The sequence below is a fragment of the Choloepus didactylus genome, chromosome 11 (assembly GCF_015220235.1).
Source record: "Choloepus didactylus isolate mChoDid1 chromosome 11, mChoDid1.pri, whole genome shotgun sequence".
NCBI lineage: Eukaryota > Metazoa > Chordata > Mammalia > Pilosa > Megalonychidae > Choloepus > Choloepus didactylus.
The window spans coordinates 42398299-42418520 of NC_051317.1; the positions used below are offsets into that span (position 1 = coordinate 42398299).

General features: G+C 43.2%; 1 protein-coding gene across 1 annotated transcript in view; it reads right to left on the reverse strand.

Moving 5' to 3' along the window:
* The window catches only part of MYO10 (myosin X), a 238625-nt gene extending 229123 nt beyond the window's left edge, over positions 1-9502 (reverse strand). The window contains exon 1 of the mRNA XM_037798873.1: positions 9007-9502. Coding sequence (XP_037654801.1) covers positions 9007-9027 — 21 coding nt within the window. The 5' untranslated portion in view covers positions 9028-9502. The remainder of the gene's footprint in view (positions 1-9006) is intronic.
* Positions 9503-20222: the final 10720 nt, after the last annotated feature.

Here is a 20222-nt window from a genome sequence, read left to right on the forward strand (position 1 = left end):
GGGAAAACCTTGACTATAACCATATAATTAGTGATTTTACTTAAATAAGAGAAAGAAAAATAGATTTATGGGGACTATATTACGAGTATATGTCTTTATTACTCATGCAAATATCACCAAAACATCAAGAGAACATCCAGACATGCGTAACTATAATTAAATTGATTCATCTTGGATATTTTGCTGACTTCCCGCAGTAAAAACTAAAGCTTTCAACACGGTTTTCAATTGTGTCCTCATGAAAGTATGCTGGTCACCGTAGGAGAACAGAACACATTTTACTTAACAGTTTTGTAAGCTTGATTTGTAACTTTTAAATATTTAACTATGTGGTGTATGGGCCTGAATTTGTATTCTTACCCCCCCACCTTGGAAATAATAGGGTCTTCCTGTAAACATACAAGTTTCATAACACTGAAAGCTTTTTCAATAAACTATTAAGTGGAAAACATTATGGGTATGCTTTTGCAGAAAAAAAAATATTATTTATATATATATATATTTATATATATATATATATATATATATATATATAATCATAGAAAATGCAGTCTCAAAGCATATACCATAAAACATTAAGAAAATCTCTGGGTGGTGGGACTCAGGGAGCTTATTTTTTGCCTTTTGCTTATGACGTTTTCTAAATTTTCTAAACTGAATACATATTCTTTGCAGGATTAAGTAAAGAATCAAAGTATTTAAGAATGACATTGAAAGAGAACACTCATAACACTAAATACATTCCTAGTAACCCAATTTAAGTATCTATGAAGCTAATAAAAACCAAAAATATATTGACGATAGCTGCAGAGATAGCTTGCAGCCTACAGCATACCTTATTTTTTAACAGAATTTTAAAATACTGTTAGAACTATATACTGTCTGTGGTTTCTACTCACAAGATACTGACTGACCAAAAAAAAAAAAAAAAGAGTTAAAAGAATTATGGAATCCCTTTGGGACCCAGTGGTGGGTAAGAGATCAAGTAAAAAGCTACAGCATTCTATTTCAGTATTCTCAAATCTTGTTTGATCTTGACCCTTAAATCACCAACAAGAACAAAGGAGAAGCATCCCTATTTCCCAAGTGCAAAAATTCCACCTGGCTACCTCTGCTCTTTTCTGACATGAACATAGCATTGTTTACAATTACCACAGCTCAAAATGCCTTTCTACAGAGGGAATTTTAATCCCGATGAAGAGATATTGAAGCTTGGGTGATGGGAGAGTTATCAGACATAAAATGCCCTTCCTCTGGCAGTATTTCAACAGACTGGTGTCCAGGTTTGGCCACAAGAACTCAAACACTTCTTCCTGTAACTGGCAGAGTCAGGTGATGTGATGTCATGTGACAGGAGATGCTGGATTTAAACTGGGAACTCAAGTTTCTTACTCTAAGCCTAGTGGACAGGTTTTCTGAATAGCTCCTAGCAAGGCAGCAAAATGTTTTATTCAAGGAATGCTCTTTAAGAAATGCCCTGTTCTGCTGTCAAGGATTGCTCCATAAGCAAAAAAAAAAAAAAAAAAAAAAAAAAAAAAACTAACAAGTAAAAGACAATGAACCAATCTGGAGAAACTGCAGAATCAGAATCTTTAAGCAAAAAAGAAGACTCCATCAGAAGACCTCAAAGAAGATAAATACTCCAATAATTGATGGGGGGGGAGGATGGCAGAGTGGTCAAATGTGTTTTATACCCTTTCCTATAATAAAATAAACACTTCTCAAAAATCTAGTTTTTTAAGTGCCTTTTTTGTATCAATCTTCCTACTAGCCTCATGAGGTTGGGGCAACCAACTTTAGAAAGCACGTTTTATAAGCAAACAGAAGATATTCATCTTTTCTAAATAAAAAACAAGCCAAATAAAAATTAGTGGCATGTTCAAAAGCTGATTAACATTTTCCTCTAGGGCTCTTGGGCTTTGGCTGTTTCTAGGGTTGTGGGCTGCATGCAGTTTTCAATTCAAATTTGAATTTTTCAACTCAAAATGCATTTACTGACCACCTACTATTACTTACATAGCACTTCATTAAGAACCTAGAAAAGATGACACCAGCAGGACAGAAAAACACAGCATTGAAGAGCACAGAGGCTTGGAGATATCCTGTCTGGATTCAAATCTTGGCTGTCCCTTTCAAGCTGTGTGACACAGTCAGTTAATCTCTCTGGGCCTGTTTCTTCACCTATAGAGTGGGTATAATTTACAGAGCCTTAATCCCAGGGTTGTTAAAAATAACATGCCTGGCACATAGTAAGCACTCAATAAACATCAGCTATTTTATTAGTTTCCTAGGTGCTAAAACAAATACTATACAATAGGATGGGTTAAACAGGAATATGTCAGCTCACGGTTTTGAGGCTAGGAGAAGTCCAAAATCGAGGAATCAGCAAGGCAATGCTTTCTCCTTGAAGACTGCAACATTCTGGGGCTGTCTGCCAGAGATCCTTGATTCCTGGCCTTTCTATCACATGGTAATGCACACGGTGGCGTCTTCTCCTTTCTCTTCTGGGTTCCATGGGCTTCTGGCTTCTGGCTGCTCCCTGTGGCTTCTCTTTCTGTATCTAATTTCGTTTGCTTATAAGGACTTCAGCCCTATTGGACTAAGATCCACCCATTCACTTTGGGCACCTTAACTAATAACATCTTCAAAGGTCCTATTTACAAACGGGTTCACACCCCCAGGACCAGGGGCTGGGACCTGAACGTACCTTTTGTGGGGGACATGATTCAATCCCCAACAGCCAGAGTTATTATTGTCTTTAAGGAATAGTAAAAATTCCTCATAATCAGAAGGGGGGGGTAGTTACAAGCATTTCTTCTCACATCATAAAAAAATCTGCACTTTGAAGGAAAGTAACTGCCATAAAGGCAGAATACCCATTCTTGAGGACTTTTTAGGTGCAAACGAGGTGATTATAAATGAGATATTTAACCATCTGAGGTTCAGTTTCATTTGAGAAACGGAAAGAAAAAGATACATCAAGTAAGTGAAACCTCTAGCTAAATGGGGGAAATTCTCCCTAACAAGCACAAGCTGGGAAATGGTAGAGTCAAGTTCAAAGAAAGGTAGGGTCATTGTGAACTAGACCTGTTAGGGATGGTTTCAGAAAGGAGCCAGACCCGAAGGATATCTAATCAGAGAGAGGACAGCATATGCAAAGGTCCGGAGGCAGGACACGGTAATGGGTCCCTTTTGGAGAAGAATTCACAGGGCGGAGCAATAAGCAAGAATGACAAGATCAGAAGACCTTGAAAACCAGAGAAGGAAAGGCATTTGGTTTTTTTATCATATTTCTTATTGTAGAATATGACTTATATACATAAAAGTGATAACTTTCCAAGGGCAATTTAACAAGTAGTTAGACAGCAAATTTCAAAGAATATTATAGGTTACAATGCCACAGTTCCTGTTATTTTCTTATTATGAAACGTAACATATTTTCCAAAAGGCACTATCTTCCAAAATATGATTTAACTAGTAGCTATATACGAAATTTCCAAAGTTATGAGGTATAGTACCATAATTTCAGTCATTTCCTTATTGTGAAATCTAACATATACACAAAAAGGGATAGCTTTCAAATTACAATTTAACATGTAGCTATATAACAAATTTCAAAGGATGTTATGGATTACAGTTCCACCATTTCAATTTTTTCCTTCTAACTATTCTAATACCCTAGCAACTAAGGAAAAGAAAATTATGTAAAGATTCAGTATTCATAATCCTTTGTTAAATTCCACCTTGTCTGTTGCTACCCCCTCCTCTAGTTTAATCACTTTCCCGATCATCAGGATGTCTAGGCAGTGACCACTCTAACCTGTTCATGTTGAAAAGGCGTGTCAACTTTATGAGCAAACGGGACATATCTAGTTGATGTTCTTGAAGAGGCTATTGCCTCTGGGCTTCAGAACTTAGCAGGCATAGGGACACTCTGAAGGATTTTTCTGACAAATAAACGTAGTGAGTGAAATGTTTATAGAGTATGATATTCCTATTAGTTATAGTCCCTAGTACATAACGTGTAATTTTTCCCGTGTACCCTTCTGTTGTCGACTCTCTGTGCCAGTGTCATAGCATTTGACTTTATAAGCAATACAGATGTCCTTTAGACAGGATTTTGGAAACATATAATCTGCCATCAGTGTCCAGGTTGAAAGAGAGAAAACGAATAAATGCAGTCTTGCACAGGAAACGATCCAACACTGAGATTTCATGGCGTGAGCCAGTACTGATATCTCAATGCACCATCAAGCACCACTCATTCTTCATTTCTAAGTACAGTTACTATAACTAATCTTTTATTAGTACTCACCTACTGTGTGCCAGATGCTTTTTCAACCTTATCTCTAATTCTCCTAATAACCAAGCAAGGTAGATAAGCTTGTGCCCATTTACAGATCAGAAAGCTGAGGACCAGGGTGGCCAGATAACCTGGCTGAGAGCCCACAGGTGGTGATGGATCTAGCTGGGCTACACAAGGCCAAGCCCTTTCTACTGCCAAGAATGGGGCACTTGTCACTCAACCATGGACATTTCTTTAGGCAAGGGGAAATACTGCCAAGCTCAAGATGGTCTTCACTGTTTTCTCATTCGTGAATGTTCCCTGCAAATTCATGACATGCAATGCTAAGCACCGGTTATTCTGAAACCCACTTCTGTAGAAGTTTGGAAACCATTGCAAACAGGGTATCCTGTGTGCTACCAATCACGACAGCAGAAGAGCTTGCTCCAGGGTGGTGTCCCTAAAAGTGACCCCATTGAAAGACAGCTCAGCTGGGAAAGCAACCACTCCGCCTTCTGCCTCCACCATTCTGGTGAAACACTGCAGAGGCTGCCAGTGTGTGTGGGGCCTGACTCTGTGAGAGGTGAGAGCTGAAACTACATGCTACGGGGAAGCAGTCCTTCCCTGCTGGACCTGGCCATGGGGAGCAGGGCTCCCTGCTGGCAACAACTGTCCTCACAGCTGCTCACTGGGCTTTGCTTGCCCCAACGTGGCAGGAGAAAGAAAAAAAAAAATGTGCGCTTGCCAATAGCAATCTTCATGTACTCTGTAGAAAAGGCAAAGCACTGTAACTGTGGTGGGAAAAGGCAGAGCTAGTGTCCTGATACAATTTTAGAGACACCAAAGGCATTGCCCTCAGGACTGGTGGGGCCAGGAAGTCTTCACACTCTTTCCTTTTACATGTTTAGAGATGGGGGTGGGGGCTGCCAGGAGGCAGTTGCCAAAAATAACAATGTCTCTAATATTTTCCACTAAGAAAAGAAAACCAATGGCAATAGATTACAAACAAAATATATATATATATATACTACAAAAAGAGGAGAAAAATAGGCTGAGGATCTTGTTTTCAGGCTTAAGCCAATAAATGAACAACTCCAGGTAACACAAACCAAGGTACCTTCTCAAGTGGAAAAGAGATGGGTGTTTCCACTTAACATCTTTAGATTTGGGTCTGTTCCAACACACAGTGAACCAGGCAATAAGAAAAAAAGGTACAGCTGGAATATTTTCCATTAATAATTCCCCCCTTAAAACATGAATCCCTGCTTTTTATATTTGCAATTATGAGTATCACACTTGGGTACTGTTTTATATATTTATGCTGAATACCAAAGTGTCCTTTTATGTATCATTAATAGTCCTCAAAAGACCTTTTGCTTGAACAGCACTTACGCCACACCTATTCCTAAGACAGAGACCAGAAAAGTCAAGTTCATTTTTGTGTTTGGTCCTTACAGGACACCAACGATATTCTAGAACCTGTACTTGGCCCTGGAGATATGGGAACTACCCTCCACTTCAAAACATTAATGACCAGTTTGCACTTGCTGGTTGAGCCTTTTCTGTTTGTTTTTTGTTTGGCTGGGTTTTTTTTAATTGCTTCTGGTCACAGACATACCTAAACTTAGTTTCTGCCTAAAGGAAACTTTTTCAACCACTTGCCTACAAATGCTAAAAAAAACAAGTTTGCCAGAAATGCAAACACAATTTACTCCAGAGAAGCTATAAAAACCTAATGAAGGCTGTGATGCAACTGAAACTCGACTGGGGAGTTTTGCTCACTCATTTTCTCCAATTCTGGAGTAGCTTTGGCAGCAGCCAGCAACAAACTGGCACAAGCTTCCTGCCAGCCGGCGATATTTAAGCAGGCAAGTGCAGACAAGCAGGCTCTGCCTGCAGCATGCACAAGCGTTAATACCACTATACATAAGGGGTCTAGTTCGGTGGTTCTCAACTGGGAGTGATGTGGCCCTCCCGGGGTTCACTTGGTAATGTCAGCAGACATTTTTGGTTGTCACACCTTGAGGGGTGCTACTGGCATCTAGTGAGTAGAGGCCAAGGATGATGCTAAACATCCTGCAATGCACGGACTACCCCCACAACAAAGAATCATCCAACCCAAAATGTCAGTGGTGTTGAGTGAAAAACCCTGGGCTAGCTCTTTACCCAGTAACTGCTATTCACAAGTAGCACCCATTTCCTTATTATCTGGCCATTCAACATGAAACTAGTAGATGCAACACCTAGTTCAGTAATTTTTTTTAACTGCCAGCATTAGCTTCAAACTGTTGTCCAACAAGCAATAAATCGTTATCCCTAAATCCATGGGAAAAGTGACCAAAGAACAGCAAGACACCTCTTAGAGATAAAGAGGCTGTAGGATTTAGCTGTCCTTGGAAATACATCACTTCCACAACTACTGTTTCTACTCTAACAGAACATTATGACACCTTCCTCCCTGGAAAACTGAACAAAAGGATGCTCTGTTATAAAAGATCAGAGAGACAAAGAGAGGTGTGCAGGGTGTGTGTTAACAAGGCGTCTCCAATCAATACAAGTCTATTTCCCCTTTCTCACTGATCCTGCTTGTTTCCCATTTGAAGAGATTATTTTTAGGCGTGGACCTCTGAAGGTTCACTAGAAATTAAGCTTGTAATACAAAAACAACACAGAAAGCCTAACTTTAAATAAATGAAAACTTCCCAGAAATACCAAAGCAGAGAATAAAAGCTCTGGATTCTATAACAAGCTCTTGAATCTTGGGCAAGCGACTTAACATCCTTGGGTTACGATTCTTCATCTATAAAATAAAGGGGATGGAGATAATCTCTAAAGGCCAGCTTTCACATCCTATTAACAATTAAAATAAAATCCAACAACCAGGTCTCTTTACACTGAACCAAGGTATAGCGTCCCCCCAAAATACTTTGAGTACTTCAAAGTTCAACAGGAAACGGCGGGGTCAGGACATCGCAGGGGTCGTGAGTTACCCTGCAGTTCCCTTTACTTGCACTAGGGGTCAGAGTTCTTCGCAAGGGGAGGCCATGGACCCCCTGCGGTCCACGGACAGGTAACATGGGGACTGGGCTCACCCCCTCCCCAAACTGAATACCAAATTCTTTGCGTTCATCAAACTTTCTAATGGGTCCACAGCACAAAGATAACCAAACAAAAACAACAAAAAAGTTAAGAATTGTTCTCAAGGGGAAAAAAAAACAAAACTCGGTTTTCTTACAGATGAAAGCAATTAAGCAGAGATTACTGGAGATCCCTGGTCGTTTATCGCTGGACAACACGCAGCTCTGACAAAAAGTTCTGGTGCCTTCTCACAGGCATGCAAACAAAGGTCTACGGATTTGAAAATGCTGGAATCTCAAATTACATATATTTCTTTTTTATATATAAAAATATGAACTGATGGATGATTCACTCCTTTTCAAACCACTTCTCACAGTAAATGTGGGCATCTCATCTGAGATACCACTTTGAAAAACTATTTCTATCACTCAAGAATATATTTATCACTTTGGCAATTATAAATAGTTGTCCAGGAATACAGTAAGTGGGCATCAAGAAAGCAGAATGGCTTGAAATATTACATCCAATTAAGTCAGATAAAGCAAGTTAATGTAGAGGCAAACTCTCACCAATGTGATTTGCTGAGCGATTCCAAAACTGGCCTGGATTCACCAAAACACAGCTCGGATTGCAATGAAAATCACATTAGGCTCCCTCAAGTCAACTAAGTTTACTCTGAGCCACTTCAAACCCCAAACTTAAACAGAATTCATTAAATAAACATAACCAAGAAAGCAAAGGGAGTCAAGAAACCACAGTAAACTCTCAATCCTCGAAACAAAAAAGCTTTCCCAAGTCAAGTTACAAGTAACTGGTGTCCCCGCCCTCAAGTTTTAAGACTCGATGACAAAAAGACCATCGAATCTTTAAAAATAACCATTGTTTCCCCTAAACGAATTTTCCTTTAAAATCGGATTCAAAATGTGCCCAAGAAAGTCGCAGCACAAATACATGATCATCTGAGACGATCTTCTGGAATGATCCAAACCCTAAAAGAACACTTCTTGGTGAGCACTACAACCTAAAATTCAAAGGTCCGGCGGGCAGAGAAAACGGTGAATGATTAAACGCTCGCCTCCCCTTCTCACACTTCATTAAGCGGCTCCCCTCCAAGTGTGTGCACCCCACTCACAGGAAGCCAGCACGTTTTGCGAAGGAAATACCAGACCAGACCTTTCTTGGAGAAAGGCAGGGACACGCTGTACATTTTATCGGGCTTCCTGCACCCGAGGCAGTGGCGCAGATCTCCTTCTCCCCTGGCCCCGGCGCCCTCCGCCTCACCTAGCGCGGGGTGCGGCGGGGTCACCCCGCGAGCCAGCCACCCACTTGCAAAGGAAACTCACCTTCGCCACGTCCCGGAGCCAAATCGGAGCGCGCGGCAAAAAACAACCTGCCTCTGCTTACTCATCCGGAGACTCCCCGGGGTGAGGGCTGGGGGTGGATTTCAGGCGACTCCCAGCGAGTTTCACCCTCTCTTAGGGATCCGGGAAAGTTGCGCGGCGGGTGCGTGGCGCGTGAGCACAATCCCGCGCTCCCGGGGACATCGGGACTGAAAGGGGAGCCCGAACCCAGCTTTAGGGAAAGCGATTCAAACCGGCCACCGAGTCGCCCGCGCCTCCCCTCCCGGCCCGGGGCGCACTCACCTCGGGGAAGAAGTTATCCATTGTTCCAGCGGAGTCCCCAACCTGCCGGAGTCCGGCTTCCAGCTCGCGGAAGTCAGCTCAGCAGAAGGTCCCGGGAAACCATGCGTGTCACGCCGCGGCTCCCAGAAACTCGAGCCTGCAGGGCTCCCCCGCTGCCATCGCCTTATCCCCTTCTCGTCTTTCTCACCTTTTGTTCGCCCCAAACCAAGTCTCTAACTCGGGCGTCCCAACTGCAGCCTTTGTCTCTTCTTCCTCCGATTTACTCACTTCTGGGCGAAGCGCTCCCGAGCTGAGAACAGCTGGTGGCACATTCTTCCCCGGGGCTGGGGGACCGCGGCGGGGGGCTCAGGAGCGCGCCCCACTCCCTCTGCGCTGCGGCCGGAGTCGCTCGGCGCGGGCAGGGGACAGCCGGCCACAAAGCGAACCCCGACTCGCTCCCCACCCACAGCGAGCGCCGCAGCGGCGAGGACTTCCTCGGCCGCGGCTTGGCCGGCTCACGCCCTGACCGAGACTTGCAGATAGGCGCACACGCCCCGCCCCGACCGCTCGTCCGGCCCCGCCCATCCGACTTTCCCCGCCCCCACTAGCCCGCGCCCGTTCGCCAGGCCCCGCCCCCCCGGGGGCCGAGCCCTCAGCCAGCCCCGCCCAGCCCGGCCCGCGTGCCACCTCCCCACCTTCCACCCCGGCCACGCCCACCCCGGCTACTCTCATGCTGCGCCTTGGGCGGCTCAGCCTCTGCGGCCAGTGAGGCGGGGACCGAGCGGCCCCTCTCCTCTCTCCGCCCACCCCATGGACGCTGACGGGGGATGCAGTCTAAATAGCAATCACTTGGGTTGGAGGAGGGGATTGGGGTTTTGTGTGCGTGTGCCTTTGATCTTCAACAGACCCTGGAACCGGCTCAACACGGCTCTCATAAATGCATGTCTTCAGATGAGCGATCCCGGGAGGGAAGCGGGGTCCGCGGTGCTGCCCCGGCGGCAGGGCAAGATCAAAGCGGAGAACAGAGGCTAATCAGAATTTCTGGAAGCTGCTATCCCGTGTTGAGTTTCTCTCTTGCAGTCAGGTTAAAGGACGTTTTCATAGCAGCGGGGAAATGTCGTTTTGTAAACTGGAAGGGGACGTGGCCATTTGCACCTTAAAATGTAGCCCTTTCCTGGACATAAAAGGAAACAGAGATGGGCAGATTTAAGTCGGATGGATAAAGGGCCAAAAGCACCTGGAACTGAGTCCCTGCTTTCTCCAGGGCAATTCCTGAAACTTGAACGTGCGCTGGAGACACCTGGGGATTTGTTAAAATGCAGATTGGCGTTCAGTAGGGTGGGGCCTGAGAATCTGCATTGCTAACAAGCTCCCACATGATGCTGTTGCCGGGGTTACCGCACTTTGAGTACCAAGACTCTAGGGCAGTGTCCTTCAAAGGGTCCCATGCCGTTCTGCAAACTGTTTGGAACCTTTTTGGAACCAGATAAGTAGAGAAATTGAGAGTGACATTTTAGAAACTTTTGTAGCAATTGAACAATACCTCGGCATCCAATCGCATGATCAGTGAACTCTTCAAACCCAGTAGAAACCAGTTTGGGTGTTGCCAAACTCAGGGAATAAGTCACATCTGGGAGAAGCAGCCTTCTCCTATTGGTACCTGGCAGACTGGAAATAAAGACACTGGCGCTTCACCACAGATGGTTTGAGAAGCTTGCCTTAGGGGATTTGTCAACTGCTCATCCTTTAAAACTCAGCTCAGAAAGTCACATTTTGGAGGGGAATCCTTCCAGAGATGACACTCCACTCCCATCACCCAGCCTGGGTGCCCACTCTTTGGGGCTTTTTCCTAAGACTGTTGAGGAAACTATATCATGTAGTGCCCTACCCATCTAGAAGTGGAAGGCTAGAAGCTCGTTGACCGCAGGAACTGTTCCTTTAAATCTCTGTCCGCAGGATCTGTCTTAGAGAGTGAGTGAATGAATGAATGATGCTCCTTCTGTAATACTTGTGTGGAAACCAAAGAATGTTCTACCCTATCCCATTGCTGTTCTTCAGTATTAGCATCCTAGGTCCCACCCCACTTCCCCTTGGAAAGAGTCAAGGTACGAATTTATTAATGATATTATTGCCTGGTGTGATTTTCCTACTTCACAGGTGTATGCACCTAAAGCTCTGTACCATTAAAGGCTGTGCCCAAAGTTGTAAGGAAGTTACGATGGAGTCAGAGTAAATACAGACAACCCCAGGCACCCATCAAAATGCTTAGACAAATGAGTCCTGTTGCCACTTGTGTTCGGATACTGTAGCAGAACGATTTACAATCATTATGGTGTTAATCTGCAAAGAACATCTCTGTAAGAGAAATTAAGAGGGAGCTTGTTCAAGTGAGTGTAGGTTGGTTCCCAGCAGAAGCCCTGCCACTGATGTCTTGGGCGGCCTTGGCCATGACATTTCAAAAGTCACTTTCCTGGCGATTAAAAGATATGGTTAATAATTACCCCAGCTTGCCTCAGCTGAAGAATTGTGAGCCAGATCCAATACATAAAGTTTGAATTTTACTGAATTATTGTATTTCTTTTAAAAGTTTACAGCAGTGTTTTACACAAATTGTGTTTCGCACCCTCCCAGGAGAAGTTGTTAAAAACAAACAAAAACCTGACTCTGAATCTCAGGGGCAGGTAGGGTGCCTAAGAACCTGCATTTAAATAAGCACCCAAGTAGGTGTCTTAGGGTTTGAGAGTGATCACTTTAGATTCTCAGAATTTCTGTATACAGGCACATTCTCAAAAAGGTGTCAAGATAAACTGTAGCAGTAAGACTCTATTTGCTGAACAAACAGCAAAGTGTATGTTTAAAAGCACTCTAAATAGGATCTCTAACCCTGAAGTATTTAAGATTGAATCACTTGTTACAAAGGTCAATGTCACATTTCCTAGGGCTTTGGCAAAATTAGGCAGAGAAGGGGGAGCGATTTAAACCAATAGATACCTGAGAATATCCACTCTTGTCACTAAAAAAATGTAAGTGCTTCCTCTCAGAAAGATGTACTACCCACTGGACAAAGCAGTGTAGACTGAAACAGTTCAACTCTGCCCTCTGAGAAGTGACATTTAGGGGGTCATTGTTAATGCCAAAATTGACACATTTCTGAGTCAAAAATTTCCTTCTCAGCTATCCTGTTTACTTCTCCAAGACACCATGCTAATGGAGTGCTGCATTTTCAAAATGAAAATTAAACCCCCAAAATCTCAAGGCATAATTCTTACCTAACTGCAGAAATTAATCCACAATTAACAAAAACCTATTTTAATATGGACTGGACCATCTCCCTGATTTTAGGAGAGCTGTGCATGTATATATGTGAGGAGAGTAATGCAATCTTCCTCTGTTTTTGAATTCTACCTCGTGATTGTTTGTTTTTGCTTTAAATGGGTTACCTTAATTCCCTTTGTGATTTCAAACTGAATTACTTTGTTGTCTTTGTTGTTTGTGCTACAGTAGTTCCTGATCTTGATGTGCCTTCCTGTTAAGTCTTTTCTATTATCTTTGTTTTCATTAAACACTCACATCTTAGTTGCTCCAATTAGAGTAATGTTTTAATTACTAGTTACAGAAGGGGAAAACTCTGAAGGTTCTTTCACACAGATTAGAAGCTGATAGACACAATTCTAAAATCTCGTTTTTCTTGCTTAATTAAATAGCCGTTCATCCTGTTGGTTCACTTATAGTTTTGGAAGCGTAAAAATTCAAATGTTCTTGCCTTTTGGAGCAAACAAAAATCAAGGGAATTGTCCAATGTTCTTTACATTTTTAGACAAGTGTTTCTTTTTTTCCTTATAACTCTTACAATTCAAAAATCCTCAGGGGAATTTTTTTTTATGTGAAACTGAAAACAACTGTGAATAATTTTTACAGAAACAATGAAATTTGGGAGGGAGGAGAAGTTTCACACTGTAGTAGAACAAAACAATCACAGAAAATAAACACAGCAATAAAGCAGGGACAAGATACATGACTAATTTTGCTAGCGATCTTTTTTCCAAACAAGAGGAACTAGGGCTTGGGTGTGATTTACATCATCAGAAAGCACTTGATGGACAGCTAATTCTAACGAAATCCCTATCACTTCAATTTACAACAAGAATGCTTTCTAAGTCGATTTCCCACACAACCATGGAAGGTTGTTTTCATAAATTAATCCATTTCCATTTAAAGAGTTTGGTCTTGATCCTGTTGAATATGACAAGCAAATGGTATACAAAGCCTTGAAAACCCCTTGCTGAAACATTCTGCCCTCCTGGAGCTGTTTGCCATCCCTCTGTTTCCCTTAATTTCTTTGTGTTTTACATGCACACACACACACACACACACACACACACACACACACACCCTGAACTACTGGGCCATCTCTCTTCAAACTCCTAACGTCTCCCTGGCTACACTTCATCCCCAAGTCCTCAACTCTTCAACCCTTTAGGATCTGATTTTGTTCCCTACTCCCTCTCTTGAAGATCACCATGACCTTGAAATAATCAAATTCAGCAGTTTTTTCTCCATTTACATCCTCCTGCCCAATGGCCCTCTTTCAAAGCTCTCTAATTTCTTGGTCTCAGGGCTGGCTTCGTGGATGTGAAACCTTTATATTATGTGCACAGGGCCCTAAGCTCACAAAGGGCCTTACGCTTAGTTTAACACTCTGCTGTTGCTATCTTGAAGTTTTTAATAATTTTCTTTCATTTCACACTGGGAACCCCAGTCATGTAACCAGTTCTGCTTAGCTTGCATTACGCTACCTCGGGCTGCTTCTCCCATCTCGGGGACATCCCTGTGACCTCTTTCTCTGTCTCTTTTGTAGGCTGCTCTTCCTCCTTCCTCCAAAAATGTGGTCAAGCCTCCGCATGTGCTCTCCCCACTCTTCCATTCTCACCGTGAATTCTCAGTATTTCAGCTGCCACCTCTTCCCAAATGCTTCCCAAATCTTCAACTCAAGCTCTGAGAAATTCCAGTCCCATATTTCCAACTATCTGTTGGACTTTTCCTGGGGATGGTCTTCTGATACATCATACTCCCAAATTAAATCTTCTTCTCTCTCCCCGTCAACTTTGACCGATTTGGTATATCTGCTAATGGAATAATCATGATTCAATCACCTTGATAAGTGGTTATCACACAGAACTGCCCCAAATCTTTTGTTTTCCAAACACTCCCCTTACTCCCCTCCCCCATCCCCTAGTAATCTCTAGTTTACTTTCTATCTCTATGAATTTGCTATTTCTAGTAATCTCTTACAAGTGATGCCCTACAATATTTGTCCTTAAGAGTCTTGTTTATTTCACTGAGCATAATGTTTTCAAGATACTTCCATGTTGCAGCATGTCTCATAACTTCAGTCTTTCTTATGGCTGAATAATATTCAGTTGTTTGCAGGTACCACATTTTTTTATCCATTCATTCATTCATGGACACTTGAGTTGTTTGCCCAAAATCCTTTGATGATCCTATCTTCCTGTCCACATGTTGAGAGCATCCTCACACTGTGAATCTCACAAACTCAACAGAGAATTTTCAAACCTCCCTTGTTCCAAATATGTGATTTCAGTTCTACAAATTGAATGCACCCACTTAAGGTATTGTTAAGGAACAACCTACATGAGGAAACAGGAGGGCAGTTTAGTACTCTGCAGAACACCTCTGCTATCAGTGCAGTATTTCTTTCCCAGGACTGTGAGGATTGGACTTCCAGAACGAGGTCGACAAGCTAATTTTGACGGACTTTCATTCATTGCAGGCACAGGAAAAGTGCCGTACTCTTGGCTTCCCAAGAGTCTACTGGTGACACTTGGGCTTGAGCCATGGGTGTTGGCCCTGCCTTGGGACTCACCCATCTGTTTACCAACCATGGTGCTGCCTGAGGTCTACAGTGACCTTGGGCAGTGGGGGAAGCAGCAGGTGTCTTTGCCTTGTGCACCCCCCACCATTGGCACCCAAGACAGTCACCCCCCCCACCCCGCCTCGACTGGCTCTTTGCTTCATGAAAGGCAATCTTCTGGGCATAACTGCAACCATACCTCCTCTCTTTTCTAGGACATTGCTCTGCATTGTCAATGGGCTCTTCTGATCAACGTCCTCTCTTGCATCCAATCAACATGGTGACATTGTGTTCTCGGGGTCAGGCCTTAAGCTGAGCCACACGAATGACGGACACTCCTTGCGTGAATGGGATGGCTCTTCCTATCCCCCCAATGGCCCCTCACCTACCCTTCCTGCTGCTGGTGATGTGTGGAAAGCAGGGGTGCAGGCAACAGGGCAAGAGATTATATTCCAGAAATGCTGTGATTACAGCTTAAAGAGTTCAAGAGAAGACAGAGTCGCAAGATGTGTTAGTCTATGGCTATGCTATAGGATTCTCAATGGGAAATTACACAGGACCCAAAAATGAATTATCACTCACTGTTTCCTGCATTCTCTGGGTTAAACTTGGCTTGTGTTCATCATCAACCAAGCACGGTAACAACTTGGAAAGCGTCACTGGCAGCCAGTTTTCACAGGCACACGATGTACAATGATGCGTGTCATGATGATGTAAACAGCATTAAACAAATGGTTTAGGAAACTTCAGAGGTAAGAATTTCTCTTGGTCTAATAAAAACAGGTTCTGAAGAGCCATGACACTGAATAATTACCATGTTGCCACTTTTTTCTTGTGGTGGGAGATAAGAAATTAGCCAGAAACGGTGCATTTGGTGACAAAGAAAGTGAAAAGCAGCTTCCTGGACCTGAACAAGAAGGGGTGGTGCCCACACCGTAATCCTAAGGAGAATCTTGATGGGTACTGGTTGGTATAAACGAATACGTAAGGACCTCTTCGCTGTTCATTATTCTAAGTCTTCATTGAGAAATGAGGCCCATGAAATTTGTAACGTATTTTTAATCAAATTAATCTAGAGAAAGGGGTCCACACACCCTAAGGGAAAAACCCTGAGGCACCATTCAAAAATCAAGTTAAGGCCTATCCTACACAAGTCAGAAATTTTGGGGGTGAGTTTCATGGTATATCCCAAAGGCCCAATCCTAAACAAAATCTCCTGACAACCAGGCACGGCCTTATTTTCCCCCACTGAAAATCACTGCACTGATTTTGCTTCTTAAAAATTAAGAATGTGTTTGGGGGGGAAAATGAATGTGTTTGGATTTTCTTTCCCTTAAAGCTTCCATTAAATGCAAGTGTGCTGTTGCTGAATCTCAGGGAAAAGATCAGATAAGTGCACAAAGTTGTCTATACAACGATGTCCAGGGCAGGGTTATTTTGAATAGCTACAAACCCAGAAACAACATAAATGCTTCCCAGCGGGAGATTAGCTCAGTTACTTATGATAAACGTGCATAGCAGCATACTGTTTATGTTAATTATCTGTCGTTGTATAAAATGCTGCCTAAAACTAAGGGGCTTAAGACAAGGATGATTTAGTACTGCTCACGATTCTTTGGCTTGACGGGTCATTTCGGCTGGTCTTAGCCGGGCTGTCTCGGGCCGAGGCTGGGTGATCTAAATGGCCTTGTTCACATGTCAGCAGCCGTGGTGAGGACAGTTGTGCCTCTCTCTCCACGTGGTTTTTCTTCCCAGCATGTTGGCCTCAGGATTGTATAATGGCGGGTGCAGAAGCCGCAAAGCCTTTTGTGACCTTGCTCAGAAGTCACTCCCTTGCTTCTGCCAAATTCTATTGGTCAAAGACCAGTCCAGATTCAAGAGTCTTCAGGAAAGGAGCTACAAAGAATTTTATTTTCCCCATAAAACTCATATAAGGCAGAATTCCTCATTTTAGCTATATTACAATTCAGTGGCATTTATAACCATCACAATGTTATGCAACCATCACCACTATTAGCTCCAGAACATTTTTGTCTCTCCAAAAAGAAACCCCTTACCCCACACCCTCCGGCAATCACTGATCTGCTTCCTGTCTCTATGGCTTGACCTATGCTGGATATTTCATCTAAGTGAAATCATAAGATTGTGTCTGGTTTCTTTCACTTAGAACAATGGTTTCAAGGTTCATCCTTGTTGTAGCATGTATCACTACTACATTCCTTTTTCTGGCCGAATAATATTCTGTTGTATGCATAGAACACATTTTGTTTATCCATTCATCAGTTGACAGACACTTGGGTTGTTTCCACCTTTTGGCCATTGTGAATAGTGCTGCTGTGAACATTCGTAAAAAGTTTTAACACCTGTCTTCAATTCTTTGGGGTATATTCCTAGCAGTGGAATTACTGGTTTTATGGTAATTCTATGTTTAAGTTTTTGAGGAACTGTCAAGCTGTTTTCATCTGTGGCCATTTTCTTTTAATTTATTTTGAAATAATTTCAACTTACAGTTGCAAAAATAATACAATATCGATACAAAGAACTCCAGTATATCCCCAGATACCCAGATTTCCCAACTGTGATAGTTGGGTTCATGTGTCAACTTGGCTGGGTAATGGTGCCCAGTTGACCAGTCAAGCAAGCACTGACCTGTTCCTGCAAGGACATTTCATGGACTTAAATCATCAGTAAGTTGATTGCGTCTATGACCGATTACATCTACAATCAACTAAGGATTGTGTCTTTAGCAATGAGAGACATTTCACCCAATCCGTTGAAGGCTTTAAACAAAGAAGTGATGACTTCAGCAGTCAGAAGGGAGAATGTTCATCTCTTCTTCAGCCAGCCACCTTCTCCTGGGGAATTCACCAAAAATCTTCATCAGAATTGCCAGCTTGCAGCCTGCCCTATGGAATTTGGACTTCTACATCCTCACAGTTGTATGAGACTGTGGGGCCAGGGCCCGGGCCCCTTCCCCTCCATAGTGAAAGTGAGTTATTTCTCATAGCTATGTACTTGACCAGGACGGATTTCAGAAGTCATCAAAACTCTCTGGGGCAGGGGTGGGGGGGAAGGGGTCATAAACAAAGCATTTAAACTCTCCCCCAAACTTGATCACTATTGATAACAAATTTCCACACTGCTGTGTCACAAGACCCTGCTGAAACTCTGTTCTCACATCCTATAAATATCCCTGTCTTAACCCTTATAAACCACCCCAGGCACCCCCTGCTCTTTGCAGAGTGCTAACTTCCATCTTTCCTCAGCAAGTGGCCGCTGAGAAAAATAATGTCCTGTCAGTAAGTCCCATTAAACTCATGTCTAACTCTGTGCCCGGCATGTTCTTTGGTCTTGGGGCTGAGGTAGGTTGGAACAGAGAAACTCTTATAAAATCTTATCACATTTACAGATATCTCCTGTTGGTTCTGTTTCCCTAGAGAACCCTGGTTAATGCACATTGGTACCAGGTGTGGTTCTTGAGAAACAAAATCTTGAAAATGGGTTTTTGCAGTTGGTTTCCTACTCTGATTAGATTCAAAGGCACTAATGACTCTATTTCCAATAATCAAGATGGCCTTGACAGTCCATAGCATCAGTAAGCAGTGGAGACACACACATTATCACCGTTTGATTCTCTAATCATACTCTTGTAGGAGGCAAGGCTCTGGGTGAGAGTGTTTTTGACACCTTAACAGAGTTTTGCAGAGTTAAAAGGTGCAATGATGTTGGCTGGTTGTTCCTAGAGACACTGGATACAATTATAAAAGAAAGGGATGAGTTGAAGGCTTCAAATTTGCAACTTAAGCAATGCATGAAAGATGTAAAAGTTTCTATGTATGCGCTGAAAGAAAATCTTATTTCCTGTGGCTGCAGCCTGAGTCTTTGCCAGATGAACCTGTAATGGCCTGCCCTGAGGAAACAGCCACCCAATCTCCAGCCTGCCTTGAGGAAACAGCTTTGGGACATCCAGTCTCCCTTGAAGACTCTGTCATCTAACCTCCATCTGAAGAGACTAAACTACAGTGCCTGATAAGCCTGTAACCACTAACTTTACTTGAGGTTGAAATGCAAGGATCACCCTGGTATAATATAGATGAGGGAATCCAAAGGCTTAGAGACATTGGAATGTAAGAGTGGATTTATCACGGAAGACATGCTCACACACCCCAGGAATGTCCAGAGGACGTACCTCTCACCAGGATTGTGAGGAATAAATTTGTGAGACTAACTCCATCATAAAATGGAAATGTTATGTATGAGATAGGGCTCGAGCAGGTCCTGAAGGCACAAGTAAGTTACGTGAAGAAGAGGCCCAAATGCCCATGGCTCTCACTCCTGTCACATTATCTTCTCTTTCCCAGCCTGCAGCTATGGCCTCTTGGGGAGTTCCATTCAATCAGTTGACTGAAAAGAGAAAATGCAGGCCTGGTTTACAGGTGGTTCTATAGACATCACATGAAAGTGATGCAGGTACTAACTGAACGTGGACAGCTGACGCCCTGCAGCCCCTTTCTGGGATGTCCCTGAAGGACAGTGATGAGGGGAAATCCTCCCAGTGGGTGGAACTTTGAACAATGCTCCTGGTTATTCATTTTGCTTGGGAGAAGAATTGGCCAGACATGCGTTTGTATACTGATTCATGGGCTGTTGATAATGGTTTGGCTGGATGGTCAGGGACATAGAAGGAGCATGGTTGGAAAATTGGTGACAAAGAGGTCTGTAGAAGAGGTATGTGGATAGACCTTTCTGAGTGGGTAAAAAACATGAAGATGTTTGTGCCCGTGTGAATGCTCACCAGAAGGTGACCTCAGCAGAGGAAGGTTCTAATAATCAAGTGGATAAGATGACCTGTTACGTGGATACCAGTCAGCTTCTTTTCCTAGCCACTCCTGTCATTGCCCAATGGACCCATGAAGAAAGTGGTCATGGTGGTAGGGATGGAGGTTATGCATGGGCTCAGCAACATGGACTTCCACTCACCAATGCTGACCTGGCCACAGCCACTGCTGAGTGCCCAATCTCTGTGCGGCAGAAACCCACACTCAGTTCCTGATACAGCACCATTCCCAAAGGTGATCAGCCTGCTACCTGGTGATAGGTTGATTATATTAGACCGCTTCCATCATGGAAGGGGAAGCAGTTTGTTCTAATTGGAGTAGACACATATTCCAGATATGGGTTTGCCTTCCCTGCACACAAGGCTTTTGCCAACACTACCATCTGTGGGCTTACAGGATGCTCGATCCACCATCATGTTATTCCACACAGCATGGCTTCTGATCAAGGAACCCACTTCAGAGCAAATGAAGTGAAGGAATGGGCACGTGCTCATGGAATTCTCTGGTCTTACCATGTTCCCCATCAT